Source organism: Zonotrichia leucophrys, chromosome 3 (genome assembly GCF_028769735.1).
Source record: "Zonotrichia leucophrys gambelii isolate GWCS_2022_RI chromosome 3, RI_Zleu_2.0, whole genome shotgun sequence".
Taxonomy (NCBI): domain Eukaryota; kingdom Metazoa; phylum Chordata; class Aves; order Passeriformes; family Passerellidae; genus Zonotrichia; species Zonotrichia leucophrys.
In genome coordinates, this window is record NC_088172.1 from 60,248,154 (window position 1) to 60,274,579 (window position 26,426).

The 26,426-nt window shown below is 35.4% G+C and overlaps 1 protein-coding gene across 2 annotated transcripts in view; it reads right to left on the reverse strand.

The window, feature by feature from the left end:
* FMN2 (formin 2) overlaps window positions 1-26,426 on the reverse strand; it is a 155,910-nt gene that overhangs the window by 19,002 nt on the left and 110,482 nt on the right. For both annotated transcript variants that reach the window (XM_064708441.1, XM_064708442.1), the window contains one exon: window positions 14,983-15,034. In XM_064708441.1, the coding sequence (XP_064564511.1) occupies window positions 14,983-15,034 (52 nt within the window). The remainder of the gene's footprint in view (window positions 1-14,982; window positions 15,035-26,426) is intronic.

The following is a 26,426-nucleotide window of genomic DNA, read 5'->3' on the forward strand; positions in this document are numbered from 1 at the left end:
TGCTTGATTAACTACTATTCCATTCTTTTTTCATTGTATGTTTTGTAAATACTGGAGATTTAAGAATGTTTTCCTGATCTGAAGCTCAACATGCAAGCCACTGGATAATTGCTCATTTTATGAAAAATGCAATTGAAAAATCTCACTTGAAATATAATTGTAGGTGCTTTGCTCACTGATCTATTGCTATTCATTGACTCCTGTGATAATTTTCTCTGAATCATAGATCACAGTTTTAATACTTTAATTATGGGGAAGAATCCAATTTTGGCTAAACGGATGGAAATGTAATTTTAGTCTCAGAAGTCATATCTTCATTCATGGATTATGATGGTGAAAATAACATACAAAGATTCAACCATTCAGAATGGTCACTCACAAATTCTGCAAGAAAATTTCCCCCTAATTCTCAAACCCGAATATTCCAGTTGTTTTGCCCAAACTGAAAAATAAGCATCTACATATATTATCATATTGCTGAATAAAAAAGTCTACATCTTAAAAATTTAACATCAATTTACCAACCAAATTTTACATCACATTTTTTTCTCCTGATTTGGAATTCATTTTTCCATCTGCTGAAGCAAACTGAAGATGTTGAGCAACAGAGATGTAGCACATAAAAATACAGAAAACATTCTCGTTTTTAAAGTCATTACATTGGTACTCAAATGCCACCTTACCTAGTCATGTAATTTCTTCTGTTCTGTCAGCCTACTATGGCCCTCTGTTCTTTAACTCAAGTGTTTGGCCAATAAATGCCTTTATTTTTTTTGGCTGGGTTGTGTTGTCAGTTTGGTTTGGGTATTTTTTTCAGATGATTTATTAACGATTAACAAAACTGATTAAAATACTCAATTTTACTTACTTATATTTTCCCCACAGTTTTATACTGGGAAAGGTATTTATCATCTATCCTCTGATTCCACAGAATGACTCAAAAAGAATATCCCTGACACTGCAGTCAGCTGCACTGTTTTAAACTTCCTCCAACTGTCACATATTTTCAACTTTTTGCAAGACTACAAATGTTATCATTTTTTTTGAGTATTTTTTCTCCCAGTCTCATCCCCCAGACTTACAGCTTTGCTGCTGCTAGTGGAGAAGTCATATTAAAGGCTTATTTGAATTTTCAGAATGAGCTGACAATATTTTTGGAGGAATGTGAGAGATAAAGAACAAGAGAGAAATCTTGAGGGGTCAGCTGAATCCCTAATTTTTTAAGAAGTCCTCTGAATGAAGTCCATTAATAATTCACAAAATAGAGAGAGACAGAATTTCATATAAGAAACCTCATTTTGGGAAACATATATTCAAAACATCTTGCAAACTACAATGATGAGAAAAGAATTTGACAGTGAATGGCCATCCCAAGTAATGCTTTAATATATGAGATAATGAGCTAGAATTCTATCACAGGAAAACATCCCGAGAAACAAGAAGCCAACAAAATGAAAGTCGTACTGTATAAGCGAATGCTCAATTTAAAAAAAAAAAAAAAGAGCACTAACATCTATTAGAGATGCAAAGACTTCCACTGCTCTTCAATTATTCCAACTATCCTTTGAGAGCACGAGGAGATAACCAGTGTTTTTTCCCTGGTGACTGAAAACCTCCCTGAGGAACACTTGTATAACCATTGCAAACTTACACATTCATACAGCTGCGTCTAACAGCTGTAACATAATTACCAGGTTTATAGAAAGCAGAGAAATGCTCATACAGGTTGCTTGACTCCCTAGCAGTTAGTTTGGGAGGTAAGGAAAATTAGCTGTCTGTGAAATGTGAAACAGCAGCAGCATAGCAGGTTGTCATTGTTAGTATGTCGCACCTTTCTAATGCCCAGTAACAATGCACAAGACATCAGCTGCAACACAATAATACTTCAGGGTGTAAATCTCCACGAATCAAATACTTTTTTCTATACATGCAGATCAAACAGTTTAAACAGTTGCCATGTTTTTTCCAACCAGAGAGGTCTACCCTTCTTTAGCATTAAAGTATCTTAGAGTTCATTTAGAAGACATATGGAAACCTGCTTGTTATACATTTGATGCTGTCATTTTTGTAGGCAAAATGGCATATTTCACACATGAAAGACAAAGCAAATAAAGCCAATCCAAATGCATCAAATAATAAAACATGGACAGCAATAAATCCTCTCTGTTGCCATGGTCTTTAAATATCTGATTCCGAAATGTTTACATATGTCAAACTAGATATACCTTAAGGCTAATTCCAGGAGGGGACATGCATTTTAAATACACAGAGAAACTTGGATGATATTGCCATAGCCCCAAGACTAGATACAATCCTTTCAGACTTCAGTCAGGCAGAATATATCTTAAATATCTTTGGTCTTTGCTCTGAAAAAGCCATTCAAATTTTCCTTTTCATTCTTCAGCAGATTTTAAAACAAAATATCTGCAAATACCATTGTTACTCTTCCTAACTGTGCATCTCATAGATATTTTGAATCAAATAAAGAACTAGTTATCAAAAGCCTTTTGTTCCTATACTCAAATTAACTTCTGCATCATACAGACTTGGGAAACTCATCTGACCTGTTTAAATTTCATTTCACCTATCTGCAAAATTAAACATTCATTTTGAAACAAGCATTGCTTAGTGTCCATTTCTCAAGTGAAAAGGTTCCTACTTATGCATACTCTTTCTGAGAGTCTTAAAGGAAAAGAATGTGCATTAGAGAAGATCTTTGAGTCATGGAAGAGGGAAAGCAGGGCATGCAACTCAGGGATTAAAAGAGGTAAAGGAGGTCACTGCCTTTGCTTCTAACAGCCTGACTTTTCAAGCATGATTAAAAATAAGACAGTGATGTTCACACTACCATCTCACCCTGACACAGCAAAAGCCAGAAATCTTTAAACAGATTACAGACTGGGTTTCCTATCCCTCATGTTGGCCCTGAAGGAGAATTAAATATCATCATCTTTCTCACAACAATGGAAGAGTTGCTCATCTCTGACAAGTAAGAAAGGAAATAGCATCAGGAAAGATGGCTAGTTCCTTTTCTTTCCTTCTTGTCTTCTAATGTCTTTGGTTCAAGTGTTTGGGTAATTCAGAAAAATCACTTCAGAATGATCTCTGAACTCACTGCTTACTCAAATGTGGAAATTTGATGAATGAATCACTAGACTTTTATGTGTGCTCCCTTGAGTACAACTATGAGTCTATGAAAGTGATTTTTCTATTTGGAGGGAAAAAGGAACGGATGTACTAACAGCCAAACCAAATTTAATCATATGAAAAAGAAAATAAGCTATTCACATTGCAAATAGCTCATTGACAGCAACACTAGCTAATAGAACTGATCCATTAGGAATATTTTAAGAGCAGCTATGGATTATTCAGCTTTTGTTCTCATTCTATTCTGAAAATAGCTAGCAAAATGTTGCACACAATTCCAATTCAAGCCTGCTGTCTGGGATGCATTGGCTGGTTTATAAACGTGTACTAAAACAAATCAACAATACTAAGACAGCAGTAGTTTCATCTCAGCATTATTTGATCAGGCTTCCTTGGCCAAACAAATAGCAAGGTAACCATAGGTACAGACACGCCCTGGCTGACCTTTCTGAGAAATGCTGAACACACACACACACACACACAAACACACATGTATCTGGTTTCCCCATACAGCAAGCTAAATCACCTGCAAGGGTGAAGCTTTGCTCCAATGTGGATTTAAAACCAGTAAAAACGGTTTTCTGTTCTACTTAATATTCTTCTGTTTAATAGACTACATATTTTGGTTAAAGTTTGAACATAGATATTCTTTTCTATTTTGGCTTTATGAATCTCTAAGCATCACTTATGTGCATTAGCGATTAAGAACAGTTAGTGTAAATGATGTAACTTGTTACTTTTGTGAAGCAGCTGTGTTTCAGAAGCAGTTCTAAATCAAGCTGAAACTACTAAAGTACCTCTTTTTTCAATTAAACTCATGAATAAAATTTAGAACTAAGCACATTCTACCAAAAGAAAGAAGGCAAAAGGGAAAGAAAAGACTATATGTGCCTACTACTTTAAATCTGACATGAGTCTTATTTAAAGCCAAACTGAGTTGATGAGCTGTAAGCCTGTTCACAGTGTTGGTCCTGAATTGTTGTCTATATACAGAAGGTGAGTACAATAGATAGGTAACAGTATTTCCTTCCTGGATGCTAATAATTTGAACAATCATATTAGCATTTGGTTTGTTATATAAAGAGGCCAAGGCTTTGTATCTATTTTCCTACTGTATTCAACATCTGAAAGCCAGAGTTAATCTTCAGATAGAATACCAACCAGTTCAACAAGGTCATACAAAATATGTAAAATAAAAGAGTACCGGCATCCTGATGACTGAGATAGCACAAGCCTGTTAGGAAACTTTATATGCACAGCATTTTGTGAAGGGTGTAATTTTCTATTGATGTATTTTGTTGAGGGTCCTTCTCTGCACTATAACTTTACATCACTTTCTTCACCTTTTCTTTACTTTTTTAAAAAATGTATAATTTCCTCTCCTCCCTGCAGTCTCTTGTTCTGCATAATCATAAGTGAAAAAATGCAAAAAATAAGTATAGGTTCATTCAAGATATCCAGTACCTGAAGGCTGGTAAAGAAATTTTTCTTGTCCTTTTATTTCCCCCCCCTTTTTATAAAGGAATAAAAGTAACTTTCTTATATTAAAAAGAAAGTTGAGATAATATGCCAGCTTAAATTAGCTTCCAGAATCATTAATCTCATCTTTCATTTGCCAATTTATATTGTGTAACTGTGTATTTTGTAACATTGTTCCTTAGAAAACAAAGGTCTCAAGAGATTTTTTTTCTTCCCTCTAAAAAAAACGTGCCAAACATTTGCAATGTTTTGAATCCTAAGTAATCTCCCTCATGCCTGGTCCCTTGCCTCCCATAAATTCATATTAAACAGAAACACTTTTTATTGCTTCAACCATATGAAAATTAGCAGCTTCAGTAACTGCAAAAAAAAAAAAATCCCTCTACCTTTGAAGCACCATTTTTTTTTCTCCCAAAAAAGCTCAACAAAAAGCATCCAATATGAGGAACAGAAAATTATGTATTTACAGGCCAGTCTGTCTTGTTCATGAGAATTTTAACACCCTCCCTCCCACTACTAGGAATGCTGTACAACTTTAGTGATGATATGCAATGATCAGTATTATCAGCTGTACATAATTATTAGTGACAAATGCAGAAGTTCCATAGTTTACACAAATGGCAGCACACCCTGTACCTGGATGCTGTTACATAGCACAGAGCATATATTGTGACACAGACTGTTAAATTCCATGGGTATTAGGACTATAGCTTTGCACTTAAACATTTTGGGAAAAATAATTTTTTAGGAAGACCAACCATCTCAGTGTGTTAACAGGGAATAAACCCTTCACATATCAGATTGCTACTTAACCTGAATTTAAACTGCTGCTCCAGACCCTTCTATTTACTTAATTCAATGGGAGTGTATTTCTTTATTCCTATCTTTCAGGAACAAAGTGCCTCATGACAGCAGGTTGCAAACCAGCAAAACAAAATGGTCATAACTAAATTAAATCATACTTTTGTTGAAAGCTGAATGTGAGCACTGAGACTTTCAAAACCTTTATTTTAGAAAATATTTTTATCAGGTCCAGATTAAGATATATTGGTTGGGTGTGATGAAATTTGCCTAATCTATCCTTGTTGCTTATATCTTCTGTAAACATCAGGCTATTAGGGATCATGGTTAATACTACATTTAAAAAGCATTCTGCAAGATCTTCCCTCACTGGTTTAATTATTTTTTAATTTGTATTTTTATTCTCATTCATCTCTAAAACAATAGGATACAACCTGGTCCCTCTATACCTTTGGGTTGATTCCAGGCTTTTTTTTTTGCATTATTCTGATGTAAACAAGTGCTCCACTGATGTAAAAATACCATCTTTTATCCAAGGTGGCATAGGATTAGGTGCTAAATTTTATCAGGAGGGAGCTATCTTGGCAAACAGAATTTCTGCTGACAAAAAAACTGTGCTGAAAAAGCCATTCTGCATATACTGAGTCAGATTCTAGCCATTTGAAAATCAAAGATCAGGAAATGTAGGTTAGAGGTACTTTTGCTACCTTTGTTATATCACATGCAAAGCACTGGTCAGCTACATCTCACCCAGTGACTGGGGCTTACGTGAACTTAAATTTTGCTGTGAATATTATCAGTCATATTTCCATTCAAGAATATTATTCAGAATAAAATATGAATTGAGAAAATGCATTAGAAACAGAACTTTGTCTTTTCTTTGCCTTCTAACAGGCCACTCCAAGGGAAAAAAAAAATCCAAAAATCAAGTATTTTTTAGCATGACACTTCAGATGCATTTTTAATTTGCATGTGGTCTTCCATGAATTTTAAAATTAAAATTTTAAATCAGTTCAAACTTTCTCCCAAACCCTTGGTTTGAAGTAGTTAAAGCTCTCTAGATGCATTGGTGTTAGCTGCAACCCACTGTTACCTGAGTACCTTGCATCAATACATAGGCTCTCTATCTTGGACTTCAATGCTTTTAATTCATGTTAGTGTGGATATCATGCCCATGCCTGCCAGCTAAGCTGCTCCAGACATATGGCTAGCTCTGTGCTGAGCTAGACACAGGCAATGTGAGCATGTGTAAAACAATACCATGTAATTTTGTGCACTGGAGAGTCAGGCCCAGTAACATATCCAAGAGAAAACTATTTTTCTCTCTTAAAAAGACAAACATGTGAGCTTCAAACATATTAAATAACCCTTGACTGGCTGAACTTGAAGAAATAATAAGGTGCTGTTAGACACAGAATAAAGTGGTAGAATGAATTTCAACAGCAGTGGGCTGACACAAAAGCTGCTGCCTCAGTGCTCTAAGAAACAGCTAAAAGCCTCATGTGAAAGCCCAACTTGAATTCACATCTTTATATTAACACTCCTCATGTTCACTGGAGGCCTTCTAACCAATCATTATTACTTAAAGAGGTTATAATTACATAAGGAAGTAGTGCGGAACTGTTGTGCACTAAATATTGTGTTAAAAGCTTATTATGGTTTTTCAATTTATTGATTACAGCCTCAGCCTTGTAATCTGTCTGCTGTGATGGTGTGGCTCATTTCTATAAGTGAATTCATGAAGAAGCATGGTCAGGGTTATCTAAGAAAATACCAATTATAAAATGGAATAATATTTTTTTCTTAAGTCTGGAGCAAATTATTTAGATATCTAGATGGACACTACACACAAGCTTTACAAAATTTCAGGTACACATAAGATTAGCTCATCTTTAAAAGTATAATTCAGCATAGATAAAATATTATATATGTGCATTGACAAAAATACACTTTAAATGTAGCAAGTGAAATGAATGTACAGGGGTTTTTTTACATAATCATGCTAATTTCTATTATGATGCTCAAGTCAAACTTAGGTTTCAGTTTCTATTCTTTGAAGTTTTATTCTTTATAGAATAAAAACTGTCTGAAATACTTGGTTATTATAGAACATGCTAGCATTTTAAAGGTCTTTTGATGCAGTTTCAACTTAACCCTTCGTGATTGCTCAGAAGAGCATTCTTAATTCATTGTGCAAGAGCTCTCTCCTTAACATGCATCCACTCATATCATCACGGCCAGCACAACTATGAATAGAAGAAATTGATCCTTTGCTGAAAACAGAACTGTTCATGGGGGTTTTCATATTCTCAAAGTCAATTACAGAAAAATCCCATGACAGGAAATTGAAAGGCTTCAAAATCTCTCTTGATGAACTGTCAGGTTGGAAAGGTCTTTATTTGCATTTTTCAAACTTTAAGCACTTGAGGTTCAGGTCTCAAGTTATCCCAATATATTCTCTTCATAGAAGTGAAAGAACCTTTCTGTAGATGAGTACAGAAAATGGGCAGAAAATCCCTATTTTCTATAAGGATTGCCCATGAAAAGGTGGCAGCCACTGAAATTAATAGAAATATTGTATTAAATAAACATATCAGCTCTGGATTTGTGAATCATTAATATTCACACATCCAAGCAAAGCTAGAAAAACCATATCCCTTTTGGCCTAAGAAGCTTATCTCTGGGCTGTTCCCATCCTTTTCCTGGGGTTTCTGGTCTGGGGTCACCACACCCTAATAACTTTCCTTAGGAGGAGGCAGAAAGTTTTACTTCCTTCACAGACTGATCATGGTAGAACTATCTCTCAGGCAGCAGCTGAGAAAAAAAGCGGGTGAGGTTATTTCATGAGAAGCCCTCATGTAAGACATAGTACAGAGGGGATCTGGCCCAGGGAAGCTGTTTCTGAACTAGCTTGTTAAAGCAGTCAAGAAACAACACAATGATGGTGAGCAACAAACAGAGGAAGAGCAAAGAGACAATGCCTTCTCTCCTAGTCACCTAATCCCCATATATGAGAAGTAGAACTATATCACGGATCAGCTTGTGGATGGCAGCCTTGCATCAGCTGGAAATTGTTATGGAAGGAATGACCTATATTGCACAGATTATTACTGGATAGTTCCCAGATGAGTTAACACAGCAGTTGTGATCTAATTAAATCCCATCCCTGACGTTTTGCTTTTCTATTTGCATATACATAACAACAACATAATATTGTAATACTTAAAGTAAATTGTAACATGCAGCAAGGAAGAAAGGAACAACTCCAGTGGCAAATCAGCATAAGAGAATAAAAGAGACCCATTATCCACATTTAAGTCACAGACCTTGCAAATGCAAACACTGACTGTGGAGGCCTTAGGAAACCAACCAAACAGCTCAGGTAGACAACATGATGAAAGAAAAGTCCTGCTGAACATAATCAGAAGCTGATGCACAAGGGAGAGGCACTGGAGCTAATCACACATACACACACGCACACAAGCACTTTACTTCAGCTGCAACAGCTCAAGAGGAATATCTTGAATTTTTGAGGGCTACTCAGTGAAACCACCTGCCGAACATCAACTGGAAGCCAAAGAAAATGTGACACATTGAAAGACTTTAATTCATGTATTATTTTCCCACTAATTTTACTAGCTACATGGTTCTTCTATTCTTTTCTCTTTTTTAATCCTCAGTCTGATGCCATGGCATTAGTTTTGAGTTGATCAGATGCAAGTTATTATAAGTATATTATTATCAGGGTGTTAGCTGTATTGTCATCAATGCTATTTAGCGGTGTAACTGCAGTTGCACCTTTAACATCCTTTACCTTTTACTCTAAGGTCTAAGAATAAACAATAACATCCTTTACCTTTTACTCTAAGATCTAAGAATAAACCTTCTACATGAACTTTACAATAAGTTGCATAAAAATCAGTTTACACTGCAGAATATTAGATCTCTGAATTGTACCCCAGTCTGTAAGGAGTTGCATTAACTTTTGTTCATACTAGCACTGAATGCCATAAAATGCCAACTAATTTCAAACCAATAAAATAAAATTATTTTTCAAAACCAGTAGGCCAAAATATTTTCTTTTAAAGATAACATTCTTACAGGCAAAAATCAATCATCTAAATGGTTAAGGACTTGTGTCACTTGGCAAATATTTTCAGAAAAGGACAAGGACTTCATCTTCCAGGATAAGACCAATTACCCATATTTTAGAAGAGACTTTCTGACATAACTGAACTGCTGGCTAAGTTTCCATTACTGCATATCTACGGTCCTGATATTTTGTCAGAGACAGGATACTAAACTAGAATGATCCAAACTGTTTAACAGTCTGTAAGCTTCTTCTATACACATTTCCTCTGCTCAGCAAGTATTTACTTTTTGCTGATCCAACTAATGTATACCTAGAGTCTGAAATGTATTACCCTTAGTGATTCCAGCCTACATGCTGGGAGCCACACAGAGAGAAACAGACATAACAGTGAAGCAACCAACAATAGATGAATGGCCAAAGAGTACTGAAAGACAAAGTCCAATAGCATATTCTTGCCTTTCAGTTAAAAGTTTCCTGCTGGGTTTTTTTTTTTGGTTTTGGTTTTGTTTTTTTTTAAACTACACACCTCTTCCATTCTAAGCTTTTCACCAGTTTATTTCTATCATTAACTCAATTTTCTCTTTAACTTTATAGTTCACTTTTGGAAACAATCCAAAACATTGTGTGGAGGGTAGGGAGGTGGGAGGAACATTTAATGTTTTAAAGGATTACCAGACTTAGGTGCTACATTTCGAGGTGTTGCTTTTCAGCAGTGCCATTGTACCATACTGTCTGCTATTTCTCTAAATGTCATCAACTTGTCAGCTCATAAGCAGGTGTAAACCTTTGTTCCTCCCCAAGTTCTCATGTTCAGTGATGTCAATGGAAGTCTGCAAAGAGTGTTGTGTCAAGAATACTGGGGTTTTTTTGCAAGCAATTTAAAGGTAAACATTTCTCTTCAAAATTAATGTCATTTTGTTGCTACAGCAAAAGAAAGCAACAACACATTTCTAACTGGATTATTAAAAGTCCTGAAAACAGAAGAGGTGCCTGGGAGGCTGCACTCAGAAAGCACTTAAAAGCCCAAAAATCACTGGAATGTGCAAGTAATGGAAGAATGGAAATGATAAAATAAACCAAATAAAAATATCCAGACGTGGAGAGATGAGCATTTTATACCAAGCCACACACATCCTAAATTCCCCACTTGATATTTACGTCAAAAGGCAAAAAGTCCTCTGTTTGACGTTTTATAAAACAAATATATATTCTCATAATGCACTGAGATTTACTAAAGAAAAAATTAAATTCTAGGATTTTTTTTTAAATCAGTGGTCCACAGAAAGCCAGGATAGCAAATAGAATTTCTGTCTTTCCAGGTCTTGTTAGGCATCAGCAGAAAAAACAGGTGAATGATTTTAAACCACCAGTGTGTGAGACTGTTGCCTTACTGACTTATCACTTCAAGCAGGGTTATACTATCTGAAATACTAAACAAAAAAAAAAATCTTTAGTATTCTTTAACATTTCTAGCATACATTGTCTCTTACAGGAGTGGAATATTAGTTAATTATATGAAATATGAATAACTAAACTTTTAGTGCTGCTGAACTGAATTCAGAATCGAATGCTTTGTTGTTACACTAAGAGATGACAGGAAAAATTGAAAAGCATTTGACTGCATCTTAGATAAAAAAAAACAATCTTAATTAAATTTTTGAAATCAAGTTGTTATTCCAAGAAGAGAAAAATGTTTGCAGACAAAGGGGAAGGAAAAGAGCATCTTAACTATTTCAGTGGAAGAGAGATCAATCCAAGTCTGGATTTAATTGCTTTTTAAAAAGATGTGGATCTGGAAGCCTTCTAAGGAGATAAGAACTTAATACTGTGTGAGGTATTATAAGAAAAAGTAATAAAGTTCCACGATACTCCTCTAGAGCTATTCAGTTGGTAAGGTATCAAGGCAGAGAATTATGACCTTCACCTTCACTGAATGCTGTTTCCAGTAACTTCAGTCAGGTTGTTTGGTCATTGGTTCTTCAGAAACTAAGTGCAGGAAGAGGAGTAACTAATTTCTGATTTTAAGTCTGCAAAATGGTATTTCTGCTGTTGCTACTGCCTTTCATCCTAGCCCAGCAAATGAGGTATCACTTGTCACATTATTTGGATGATAATTTTGTTGCAATCTTGGTTCCTACTTGTTGTGCATACTATGATACAAGTTCATCTCATTCTGAAATTGTATTAAGCATACCTGGAAACAACAAGACTTCAGTTTTTTGGTTTTTTGTTTTTTTTTTTTGCTGCTTAAGTAAATTCACATCTGAAAAGATGAAAAATATTTAACACTAAGTAAATGAAAATACACAAAACAGAGAGCATATCTATAATACAAGTCTTGGGATGGAGAACATTAGTTTCAAATTTAAAAATAAAAACAGACGAAAAAAGAAAGGGGCACCAAATAAAGGATTCCTAAAATACAGAAGAATCTTTTCCCCCTCCTCTCTCTTTTCTGTTTTACTTCTTTAACCTCTCCCCAAATGAGTGATTTTTTGCTTTAACTTGACAAGTATTTCACAGTTTCTCAAGCATTTAGCAATGAGGGTCTAATTGGAAAGTGCCAGGTTCTTTCTTATTGCACTTTATCAATATTGTTAAGGGAATGATGTAATTGTTTGGGGTTTGGTGAAGACATTCCATGTCACTTCAGTGTTAATACCAGGCTGGAGCCTTCCTTGTCTGCCTGCGTAAGCTAGATAAACATAGACCTGTGTGCTTTCTTCTCATCTCAGGATACTTACTCAGAGAGATCTTGGAACATATGCCTATTGTGAGCTAAACATTTCACTTTTCATTTTTATCCATGTGCCAGAAATCCATTCCTAGGATAAACACTTTACATACTGACACTCTTAAAGTCACTAAACACGATAAATAAAGAGAGAATACATCATTTCAAAACTGATTAAACATTTTCTCACTTGTGACAAATGAACAGCTATACACTGTATGGAGTCCCTGGAGCAGACATTCCATTTTCTTTGTCTTCATTTTCTGTGTAAGATTAACTTTCCATTTCAGCTCTTCTATTGCACAACTGAGATTTTTTAAAATACACATTGCTGCATTTTCCCCAAATCATTATTCATTTCAGAAACGGAGTTTTTTATTGCTACAAGATCTTTTCTTCTGGATTTTTGTATTTTAATGGAGACAAACTAACAAAGAAAATACTACTACTAATAATAAAAAATCATAGTTTTTAATGAAAGCTAAAGAAATGCTCTCCTGCAGTAGACCTGAACTTATACATAGATTGAAGTCATCCACTTCAACAAGGAAAATCCAAGCACATTAATCACATTAACTTTGCTTCATCTAATCCATCACTTTTCCTTGCACTACTTGCTTGTCTCGTCATCCTATGCACTGCTGTCTACCTATGATTAGTCAAATGCAACTAATCTTTTATTTAGCTTCTTAAGCTCCTATCATCTTTTTCATCCACCCCTGACAAAAAGGATCCCAAGCATTTTATTTTCAAGCTAAATTAAAAATCTTACTGAAATAATCACACATAATACTAAAACTGTATATGAAGTTGTCTCCAGTGTTCTTACAAAAAACACTAATCTGATCAAGAATTTCAGTGGGAAGGTGGAAGGAAGAAAGAAAATATTCTTGCTAGATATTCACGGAAAGGAGGAGCGATGAAGCAGATTTTTCTTCTTTGACAAATTGTGTAAAAGGAGCTGGGAGAAGAAAGAATTAGGGATTAAAGTCAGAAGAAGCAGACCAAGCTGAACAAGAATTCCTAGAGCAGTTTGTTTTCTTCCCCATCAGGATAATAAAACCAGTAGAAAGTTTTTGATATGATGGTTCCAGTCTTGTCAGGGAAAAAGATTAGAAGGGAAAGTGAATTAGATACCAAAAGATAGTGATAAGTCACAAGATTTCTGAACAGATTGAAGATTCCACTGTCATTAGATTTCTGTCACCTTTGGATTTGTATTCAAATCCACTTCTGACAGAACAAATATTTTTTTTAAAGCACAATTAGGCATCACAACAATCTCCTAACAGTGCCAACTTCTCTCAAAGTTTTATTGCGAAGGAAAATTTTGAAGATAAGAATTACGTAACCAAGCAGCTAAACAAACCTAAGAAATGTCAGGAATGCCTTTCATATACTTGAGCAAGAGGCACGATACTAAGCCAAAGCAATAATACCCTAATATTATCTCAGCTTGTTAGAGCATTGTGCTAACAGCACCAAGGTTGTGGGTTTGATCCCTCTATGTGCCATTCATTTAGGAGTTGGACTTGATGATCCCTGCAAGTCCCTTCCAACTCAGAATATTCTGTAATGAAAATTAAAGCAATACAGACCAGTTCAAAGCAGCTGTCTGTGATTGTCTCATACTCCCTTTCCACACCCCTGATGTGCCACTCAAGGACCCACCATCTCCCCACAAGTAAGAAGGGAGGCTCTTGAGGCACTCACTCCCCTTGGCTTCTTTTTCAGGTACTACCCCAAGGTACACGGCCCAAGGAAATAGAGAAAAAATGTACCAGGAAAGACATCAACCACCCTGTGGCATTACTGCAGGTAGCAAATTTGGGTGTTGAGGCCACAGAATGGCTGACAAACCTAGTGAAAACTAGGAACTTTTATAGTGATATCTTTTAGAGGAATCCTATTGAGAGACTTCATAATTCTGGGAATATAGAATGGATATATGCATTAGTAGTTATTAAGTGATAGCTGTAGCTAGTAAAAAAAGAAAATGCTATTTTCAGTGAAAGAAAAACAAATACAGACTGAGAGTTTCCCTAAATTTGGGGTATAAATGCTGTGCACCATATTTTGATCTCTTGCTGATCTGAGACTGATAAAAATCTTTCCCATTTAAACACTGCTGCTAGAGAAGTCTCCAAAAAAATCAGAACAAACCACATGTTGTGCAATGGAGTGAGGTTCCCAGTTTTGAAAACTGTCTCAACTGCACAGAATGAAATTTAATGAGGTATTTTGCTTTCTGCCACAAAAAACAGTATTTGAAGATCTATTAGCAATTCTACAATGGAAGTCACATTTAATTTTACATTTAATTTGTTTATTACAAAAAAGTTGGGTTTTTTTAATAAATGAATATTTTATAAGTACAAGAAATGGTACCTAATAATACTTGTTTGGGGAATGCAAAATACCTCTCAAATGACCATGATACTGGTGTAGTATGAACAGTGTTTTCTCAGTCCAAATGGTATACTCTGAATTTATTTTTACATAAGGTTAATGCATTTTCTGAAAGACAGGAGTAATGTACAATATTCATTTAAATTGTTCCAAACTTTCTTCATTTGCAAACTAAATTTCACAATAACTAAATATCACTTTTCTTTCTAAATGCATTTCTATATCACTCAAAAACACAGTAATACTGGCTACCAATACATCAACTGCTAAAAACACCATATTTTTCAAAGAAAGGTCTTATGACATTACTCCTTCTTACCTTTTATGTGTTTCTGTCAGTGACTTCTCTTCATTTTCTTGGTCTATTTTGGCTGTAAAAATACAATCAAATAATTAGCAACAAGGTGAAAGATAGAGATGTTTCAGGATAATTTTAATTTTACATATGTCATGTGTAAAATATATAGAAACCACCTGAGGATATACTCATGTAGATCAATTCTAAGGAAAAAAACAACCAATCAACCCCCCCATTCAACAAACAACCACACAAACAAAACAACACAAATTTTGATAACCCTATTAAAAAGGAATCCAAAACCACCACTGCAAATAGAAAGCAATCCAAAACTCAAAGCCTTGAAAAGAAAAAAAAAAATTTCCCAGTATTCTAAACAACAACCAAATAATGAAATTGACTTAAAACCAGATCTTAAATAATGATTCCAAAAACTCAAATAATACGGGAACTTGTCTACCAAGAGGAGGAAAAGCTGAGGAAAGAGAAGGAAGGATTCAGCCTTACAGCTTTTGTACAAGTTGTGTGGAAATTACAAATGAAAACTCTTCCCTCACCCTGCACACACATCCATTAGTGAAGTACTAGAGCAGAAGCAGGCCTGTATTGAAAACATGATTACTTTTACATGAAGGATATTAGCATTTAGTGATTATGTGAAGGAAATTAATATTTTACTTGTATCATTTTATATATAATTAATATTTTAATTGTATTATTAATACAGTAAGAAACTGTCCTTCCCACACAATGGTGAAAATATTCTCCATTTGCCACATGATCTCTCTTTTTTTTTGCCCACATTTCACTAAATTTAGATGACTGAAAGAACACCTAACAAAAAATCTATAAGAACATGCATGTTAACTTAGGCATCACCAATGTGCAAAGCAATTGTCCATCTGCTCTGAGCATGAGCTTAAGTGAAATTTATACTTATGCAGTCATTCAGGTAATACAACTTAAATCTCATTTAAAGTCTGCATGCTTAAACAGAAAGCTCTTTTAATTTGGTACTTGGCTCTTTGTTCAGTCTGCTAGACTTCTGGACTGTTAACTTGCAAGAAGAATTATAGTATTCCCAAGAGTCAGAAAGTTTTGAAAAATGAAAAGGCTTTGAGGTGTCCTGGTAACAAATGTCAGTGCTATAACATTCATATAGAAATCTAAAAAAAAAGGAGCCTTTCAGCTATTTTGTATTCCACTTTCCAGACATAGTTCTACAATATTGACTCATTAAAATTATTTTTCTGCATCATAGATACACTTTCTTTGAAAAATTTCAAATTTTTTGAAAAAAGCAAAGCAATGGCATAATTAAGATACAAAGATAATCACTGTTTTTCAGTTAAAATGTTTCAATCAACAGTAATTTACAAACATACACTGAAATAGGCATGTGAAATCTGTAGCAAGGAAATACAAATGGAATTGCCTTATACTTTCCCCAGTCACAACAATGAGCTTTGTCTAGTGCTGCAAAAGCTTTTTATTAGTAGCAATGTAGTCTTCTGAGCAGTAGCACTGCTGACTAGTGCCCAGATATTTGCAGTGGGAGACACTGTATTTGGTAATCATTACTTGAAGTCTTGGGCTCCACCACCGTTATCCTGAAAGTGAAAAAAAAATCCAGCAAACCACAGAAAACCTGAGGGAGAGATGGGTAAATGTTCTCAAGGAAATTGAAGAGCATGTGAATCCTGAATGATTACAGGTTTCAGTACCAAATTGAATCTTGGCCCAGATTCTTCAGAAGGTTTGTGAGGGCTCACAACCCTTCTGAGTGAAGTTGAGCCCAGAGCTGAGTGAATTTGGGCTGACTTAAGAGTTTTTCTTGAAAGCCTTGCATTGCTTTGGATAAGAAACCAGGTGAAATGTGGCAGCTTTTACAGAATTTCATTAATACTTTTCTTTTTTTCCATACTTTAATCCTGAAAATCAAAGTATGACCAGTAAAAACTTATAGTTCAAAAGAAAAACTGCACAAACTCTCTGGATGAAACAAGATCAAATACCTCATTCTGCAGTAACACAATCACTAAGTATCTGTGGATGCAACTTTCAAATAATTCTATTACTGAAAAATGCAATTTGGACTTCTTTCACTTAAACAATGCTTAGAAATAGAGGCTACCATATTCCATCCTACAACAGTCTTGTATACTGGTGCATATGTTGCATTTTTAGGATATAAGTATTTTCATAATTTCCAAGATTGATGGGATGGAATACAATTAGAGTTGCCTTGTTTTAGGTACTTTATTCTTTATTTCAAATATTCTGCACAGGTTTACAAATAATTTACCCACCAGTAATGGAGCAAAAATTCCACAATTTATTTCTCAAAAGAGTGTAAGCATCTTATCCTAAGCTTATCAAAGCATGTCAGAATATCCCCATTTGGGCACAAGTTTCCTTTCAATTAAAGAAAAAAAAAATGTTATTGTGGTCCAGAGAAGAAGAAAAACAAAACAAAGCAAAACAAAACCAAGTTATTTCTGGTATCTATACTTTCGACAAATTAATAGAGAATTGGTATTACACAATGAAAAGAAACTGTAGAAACCTTGAATGGCAGAGATGCAGGTACTAAAGAATTTTCTCTAAAGAATTTCTTTGTAGTTTGTTCCAAATGCAATGATATTTTTGATCCTTCCTCATTTTACCAGAAGATATTACACAGGTAAAAATTTGCAACCCTTTTGCATTATCATTTTTCTAGACAGAAAAAGTTAAAGATACTATGAAAACAATTCTTCTTCCACAAGTCAACAGGTGGCACCAGTGAAAGAGAAAATACGGTATATGCACTCAGATCTGTCCCTGTCCAAAGAAAATAATCAGATGACTGCTTTTGCACTAGACACAGTTAACATCCAAGAGCTGTAGAAAATGGCTAGCTGAAGATATGCAGTGAAATTTAGTTGGCAAGGGAAGAAAACCTCCTGTTATCAAAACAACATAATTTTTCCTATCCTGGATACAATGGAATAACTATTAGATGTTGAAGCAGCTGGAGATTGTTATAATCTGTACATTGGGAATATTATCACCTGATATTAGTGGTTATATGTACTTTGCTCAGTAATAATCACTCCATTGGTAAACTACTTCAAATTATGTTTTCCTCTTTGACTAGGGGCAGGAAAAATTTAGTTATGATGGATCCAGTTGAATTGTCCCAGAATGCATTATACTTCATCATTTCACTCAGTATCCTGCATCTATATCATCACTTCCTCCTCCAAAGCAATTCATCACAGGTATAAAAAGAGTGCATGAAAGGCACTGGTTTGGCTTCTTCATTCTTGGCATATATCCATTAAGAGCCAAATACCAGCTAAAAGTTGCCCACTTTGGAGGAAGAATCAGGGAAGAAAAGTGCACTTCCCTGTTACAAAGACAACACCTACAACAGGTGACACGAAAAAAGAAAAATAGTAGCTATACCCAGTCCACAGTGATCACAACATAGTGATCATCAACGGCCAACACAGAAAAATTAGATAAATCCTGGGATACCATGGCAGCTGACTGTATCTGAGCACTCTCTTCTGCTTCTATAATTATTCTCTATCTTCAAGAAATAAGATTATTTCAAAAATATTATTTGATTGTCTTTGAAAAACATTAAAGAAATCTTGTAGTCATGCAGTATCCATATCTGCTTTAATATATATTTCAAATCCATCAGCTAATATAGCAGACACTGCTTAGATGTAGGAATTTCTGCTTTTGAGTTAGTTTTTTTCCCAAATATTTTATTGGCTCATCATATTTTCTAACACTCCCAGCTAAGAACTTGATTCTTGACACTAATTGCTGAAGTACATCCAAATAAACTGTTCCAAATCTATTAAAAACTATATGATACCAGGAAATACTAACCCCTCTATTTTGTGTAATACATTGGTAAGCAAAAGTAGCAGATTTATATGTTGGCTTTCACACACTGTATATATTGTAGGACTTTTCATGCAGCTTTCACAATCCTAAAGACATATATATTCTAAAAAATCTACTCCAAATTATATAGCTGAAAAATGACCTTAGGTCACATTGAAAAACATGGCCATCTCAAAACTCACAGCAATTTAGAGTCAAAGTGACCTCTAACAGAGTGAAGCGACCTTATCAACGGTTTACAACATGCACTGGTTTAGTTATATTTTCCCTTTTTAGTTTGAAAGCATCTTTAATGCCTTCTTGTTGGATGACATTCCACTGTTTGCCTGCTTTTTCCATTAAGATACCTTCAGATTATTTAAAGTTGGTCTCCTTTTAGAGCGAGGTCTATACTTCCTAAACACTTTATATATTTGGTCAAAATTCAAGTACATTCCTTCCTCCCTACGTCATTGCTTACCAAGTGTGAGGACTGTACTATATCCAAGGCTCTTATATAAATTCTTTTAACTACAGGACATATGTATCTCTTCAAAAATTACTCACATCAGATGTCCTAATTTCTATTCTATCATTTTCTTTTTTTTTTTTTAATTTGCTTAAATTTACTGCTTGGTGTTTCATAATTGGGGCATAAAACTTGATTTCATGCAGCTCAAAATGAGGTTTCAAACAAGATCGCACAAATGAACTCTAATGAACTGAATTCTCAAATCTTCTGTCCTTATCAGGACATACCCACATTCCAGAATGATACGTCATTGTTTTTTGCGTTTGATCTTTCCTTTCTTTTTTTGATTACAGTCCTTAAAATGTTCCATATAAACATCTACAAAGGCACATATATGAATAACTATACTAAACTGACCTACACATTTGTGAAAATGGGATGTATCTCGCCAAACTGAATGTGAGAAATAGACACAGGCATTTTAGAAAATGCTGGTCTTCAGAATTATTGTAAAATTCGGTTTTCTGTAAACAGTATTTTGTTTTCAAGAAGCCTAGAAGATTAAATTAAATTAAATGAAAAGGGGCTCAAATGCAAGATATAAACCATTGATTGACCACAAAATTGTCCCCTCTAACCTCAGTGGATCATTGTGGATGTTATGCAAAGTTCTCTGCAGAAATCAAGCTACACTGTGGATGAAGACAACTGCCAAGTATCCTCTCATTTTCAGTACAAAAAACTTTCTCTGCTAGTCTCCTCCAAATTTAACCACTATATCTCGTGAACGATATCTGACTTTCAAAAAGCTAATGACATGAATATATCTATTTTCTATACATACAGACCATTTTTTTCTGTGGACAGATATTGCAAAATAACATCTGTTGTCTCTACTATTAATTGTTGTGATTTCTTGTTTGAAAGTGTGATATTTCACTATATCATCTCTTTCCCAGGATTAAAAAATCTAAAAAGAAATATTTGACTTACAACTAACTGGAAACTCAAGACATACAACTGTTTTAGACTAGGATTATTGTGCTCCAATGTTATATACATATTATTAAAAAGCAGGAAAATTTATAGAAATCCTTTTTACTGAAAAAAATCCAAACAAATAAAAGAGAAAACAATCACTAATATTTGTACAAAGCCTTGTTGGAGATTTACAAGAATCTTTAAAGAGGATATATTTTCTTCCACACTGGTGATGGGTGAATAGTAGCTGAGGCTTTGAAAATATACCAAATATTTCCACTGGGAGAGGCACAATTTCCAAAAAGTCCCAACAAAACTAAACTAATAACAAAATTGAGGGAAAATTGCCTTTTTTCTTAAAAAGTGTATGGAACTTCAGGTAGTTCACCTGTCACTTCTGACCCAGCTTCATTAAGGCCTGAGGTGCCTGACAGAGGCCATGAGGATACCTTCTGTAGGTATCTCAAGCACGTGACTAAGACAGAAGGAAAATGGATGTAGAGAAAATTCTGAGTGAACTACCAGCACAAGCAAGAGCATGCAGTTACTCTGTCATTATCAGGGTCTAAGGTCCAAGTTTACAAGAGCTCTGTCAGTGCTTCTCAGAAAATTCCCCTATTCTCCTTGGTAGTACATATACTTTCAAACACCCTCAGGAAACACCAAAATAACACTTTTGTTTTTGGCAGTTAGCATACTATTCAAGACTTTGTTTTGAAAAACCTTCAAACACCAAAGCAGAATAGCAAATACCCCTGAATCAATAGAAAGTTCTTGAGAAAAGTTTCTTTCTTCCCCTCCCCCTCTACCCCTACTCCCTTTTAGACTTGAATTTGTTTTGACTCAATTTCTGGATTTTGTTGGTGTTTGTTCTCTTTGCATGTTTTATTTAGTGTGGTTGGGCATGAGTAGCGCTAGGAAGAATTAAGCCATTTTGGATGGTCACTATCAAAAAGGAAGTGGGTTTTGGGGAAGACTGAAAAGTTAGACAATCATTAATTTTTAAATAATGACAGGGGCTTGTGCTTAGTGGCTTTGTGAAAAAAAAAAAAGGCATAAAACTCAAGCTGAGAATTGAATCTGAAGTATGCAAGGGATTTGATGAAAAAAATAGACTCAAAGTTAGCAAATAATAAGGATTATCAATGCCCTCTATGTATAAATGTACTAGATAAGCGTAGTCACACAACAAGCTGACCTGTTGGTGCCTATTCAGAAAGTATTCCAAGTAGACCTTGCAAGTCTACTCAAACTGCCTTCAAACACCCTGACAGAGCTTTTGTTCCTCCAGAAGTTTTTGTTGTTGGTTTGTGGTATGATCTTGACCCAGTGATTACTGTCTGTAGTCACCGTCTGGCCCCAATCCCTGCTGCAATTTAAGCTATTTCTGCTGAACCAGTTTCAAAGAGCTATGAGTAAGGAGATGCACGAAACTGCCATCCCTTCTGATCTCCCGATCTCTCTTAAGGGAATATCACATCTTCTCAGGTAATTGAATACAGGAATGCATCTGAGTAATCTCAGATGGAAGGCAACAAGAATCCTTTCATCTGCTTGTCTATGTCCTAAATATTTTTGCTTTTTTCCTCTCTTTTTATTTAAAGTGTTAACTAGTATTTGTTTATAATTAGCTATGAATGTGCTTTCCAGTAACTTTCAAGTGGAGCCAGTTTTTTGGTTTTTTTTTTTTCCAACAGATACAAAGCCTTTTCAATGACTCATTAGAGCTGTGTTACTATAGTTTTGAGACTTTCTATTTACACCAAAAAAAGATCTAAGTACATTTGGATGGCTGATTATCAGGTAAATTCAGTCTAAGAAACCCTTACAAGAGTATAAAGCAGGATTTCTTCTGGAAATCTTATCAAGAGTCTTACATCCTTCCATACTTCCTATGACAAATTCATAAAAGGTTGTAAGCATGAAGAATACCTATTTCCCCTCCCCCATTTTGTGAGATTTTTATGCATAGAGGTAAGAGAACTGTTGAATAGAACGTTTAAATTTAAACACAGACCCCAATTTCTTGAATGTAACTTGGGATAGAGCATCCAATATGCTGAATATTTTTCTAATGGTGTTATTATTTTTTTTAAACCTATGATCAGATAAATTCATAAATATTTACATTGATTCAAGCCCATTATACTTCCTTATGGTGTTATACCCTCGCACAACAGGAATACAAATTATGTGCTAGCTCCATAGATTGTGAGCAAGATTTATAGAATCATAACTTAAAACTTCATTGAATATGCAAGGGCAAAAACTTGAACTTCCTTAAAAGTAAAAAAAAAATTAAACTTAATAGTCTATACAAGGAGCTTTACTTTTGATTCAGTATTCATCAGCAAGTGGTCCAACCACATTGCCAAAGTTGCAGAAAGAAAAGGCAAGGACTGAGAGAATGAAGAAGACTGGGTTTGAGACTAAGGAACCTGAAGGTACACAAGCTCATGGGACATGATGAGATTCATCCATGCCAGAAGAAATGGCTAAGACACTATCCATCATATTTGAGAAATTGTGGCTGTCCAGTGAAGTTTCCAGTGACTGGAAAAGTGGAAACACAACCCTCCACTTTAAAAAAAGGAAATAAGGAAGACCTGAGGAACTACAGCCCAGTCAGTCTCAAGTCAGTGACAGGCAAGGTCATGGAGCACATTATCCTGAAAACTCTGCTAAGGCAAATGGAAAATTAGAAAGTTATTGGTGACAGCCAGTATAGCTTCATTAAAGTGCAAAGACTGCCTGACAAATTTGGTGGCTTTCTATGACAGGGTTCCAGTGCTGATGGGTAAGGGAAGAAGACTGATGTTATCTGCCTGGAATCATACAAAGCATTTGATACTGTCCCACATGGCATCACTGCCTCTCAACTGAAGAAATATAGGCTTGACACATGGGACACTGGGTGGATAAAAAACCTGCTGATGCTCACACTCAGACACTTGTGGTTAACAGCTCAATGTCCAAGTGGAAAGCACTGACAAGTGGAAGGACCCAGAGATTGGTTTTGGGACTTTTAACAGCACTTTTTAACAACTTTGTCAGCGACATGGCCAGCGGGATTGAGGGCACACTCGGCAAGTTTGCCAAAGACACAAAAGCTTTGTGGTGTTAGGAAGGGATACCATCCAGAGGGACCACAACAGGCTTGAGAGGTGGGCCTGTGTCAACCTCACAAAGTTCAACAAGGACAAGTGCAAGATCCTGCACCTCAGATCAATCCTGAGTACAAACACAGGTTAGGCAGAGAACGGTTTGAGACCAGACAAGAGGAGTAAGACCTGGGGGATTTGCTCGATGAGAAGCTCACCATGACTTGGCAATGCATGCTCACAGCCCCAGAAGCCAGCCATGTTGTAGGCTGCATCAAAAGCAGTGTGGGCAGCAGGTGAAGGGAGGGGATTCTCTCCCTCTATTCTGCTCTTGGGAGACCTCACTTGGGGCACTATGTCCAGCTCTGGGGTCCCTAACCTAAGCAGCAACCTTTTGGAGCAAGAACACAGAAAATGATAAAAAGGCTGGAACGCCTTTCCTATGAAGACAAGAGAAAACAAGGCTTTAGAACTGCCATACAGTACTTAGAGGGGGCTTACAAGAGAGTTGGTGAGGAACTTTTACAGGGACATTTAGCAATAGCACAAGGGGAAATGGTTTCCAACTGAAAGAAGGTACATTTACATTAGATACAAGGAATAAATTCTTCACTGTGAGGGCAGTGAGACATTGGAACAGAATGCCCATAGAGTTTGTGGATGTCCCATCCCTGGAAGTGTTCAGGGCCGGCTTGAATGGGGCTCTGTGCAACCTGGTCTAGTGGAAGATATCCCTGTTCATGGTAGGGGGTTGGAACTAGATGATTTTTAAGGTCCCCTCCAACCCAAACCATTCTATAATTTGTCAGCGTTAGAAGGATGACATCTCCTGTCAGCTGAATTAAGGGAGAGAAAATTGGGACCCAAATACAACATTTAAAAAAACTCTGAAACATATCAACCAAAAAACCCCAGCAAATCACTCTATCATACTTAGCTATGTATGTTTAGCAGCTACTCACTGTAATGTTGTCATGTCTCATTCACACAAGTAAAATACATTGTATTTTGCGTGCAGCTTTGAGCTCCTCACATGATGTGCCCTGCTACTGATATTAAATCCTATGCTGCCTAAAAGTCTCATTCAGGACTAGGCAGGAAACAGATGTGAAGACAGACAGCATACCTATGACTAAATATATGTCTTCAGGTACAGTAAAGATCCAGCAAGAGAATTGTTCATCTGTGAGCCTGGACTTCACAGTGCAGAAGAACATATGCCATTGTGATTAGGGCTCATGAAGGACCTAAGCTTTAATATCCTCTTATTTTTCATTCTCCATCCCAGGAACTATGTAATTAAAAAATCTTATTTGATTACATTTTTACTGGAGAAGAGATTTAAAATGTGAGTTTTCAGCCTTCTCCAACTATCCAAAAAGTTTTTAGCAATCTTTTTCAGAAGGCATTTTTTTTCATAGTCTTTTGTGTTGGATGGCTTGTATCATGCTATTCTGATACTCATACATTGATCTGTTCTCATGTGATGACAAAATACCTTTTTTAACTCTACCACACCTGTGCTGTCTGAAACCACTGTGATGCTTACAAAAATGATTATATGAGATCCTGTGCCAAAGGAATAAAACAGCTGACAACCCCAGTCTAAAAGTTCAGTCTTTCATGGGCTTTGAAGTGAGGAAAGGCTAATTCAGTGAAGCCTGTCTAGTGTTGCAAATACAACACAATCTGAATTAGGATTATTATGTAAAAATGCACACCAATGGAGGTGCTGACATCTGAAGTAGGAACAAGTTTATATCATGCTGACATTAAACTATTTATCAGCATTAAGATGTCAGTGTGAGATTACAAGAATACTTTCAGGACAAAAAGAGCAAGTTTTAAAAGCTCCTTCAATAATTCAACAAAAAGAACATTAACAGAAAAATGCAAACATTTATAAAATTAAACTGCTAAGGTTGAATTCCTGCATCTTACGTTCTAATGAGTTTATGTTGCTTGCCCTTCATATTCCTCCAACATTTTATTCTCAAAGGAAAAAAAAAGTATTTTTTAGATATTACTAATGAGGATATTTTGGTAATCATAATAATATTTAAAGTGAGTGTCTCCACATAAACTACTAATATCCAATCTCTTAATGTTCCGTGCAATTTTTTAAAGAAAAACAAAAGCATATTTATTCATATATCTTCCTAATCATGCTTCAGTCATATTTTCCTCAAATTATTTTTAGAAAAATTATGAACTACTGCTATGTTCTCCCTTATATTTATCAAATTATAAACACAATATTTAAAGAAAATGAAATCTGCAAAATCAATCATTCTGGGTTAGAAAAGGCCAGAATTCAGATTACCATAGCAGCACTCATTTTGCAATCATCTACAGTATTTCTGGAGCCAGGAACTTAACCCAGACATCCAAGATTCAGTCTGATGCTTTAGTCTCATTCACAATCCATCATTTGATGATGCACAGCCTTTTGCTACTTGACCTAAGAGAACAAGTCATGACCAACTATCTGGTTGCAGCTACAGCGATAAATAGAACTCACTGTGATTTATACATTCCTTTAGTAACACTTTGGAAACCGGGTTCCTGAATGCTCTTCTAGGCAAAAGAAGGAGATAGTTACAGACAGTTCAACCAACAGGACAATTTTAGCATCTTTATCCTGTGAGATCATGAGGATGTGACTAGAATTAATGTCTGGAGAAGAGTCTATATTCTTGGGTCCAGCAAAACAAAACCTGGTGCTTGTATTCACTTACAATAGCAGAACTGCAGTTTTGCAAATTTAGACTAGAAGGAACCTAAGACTGAATGGCTACCCTGTGGTCCAAAACTTAAAATCACACTGGAATAATTCTTATTGCTTTTAAATGAACTAGCCAAACATCAGAAATTTTTGTTTTTACTTCTGCAAACAATGCTTGTACTTCTCCCACAGCATGTTTTTTTTTAAGTCTAAAACAAATTATATTGGCTTGGCTTCTTAATACGATGTAGGATGATTTGCTCAGATTTGAAGTCTGCAGCATTTTTACAATTTATAGAAT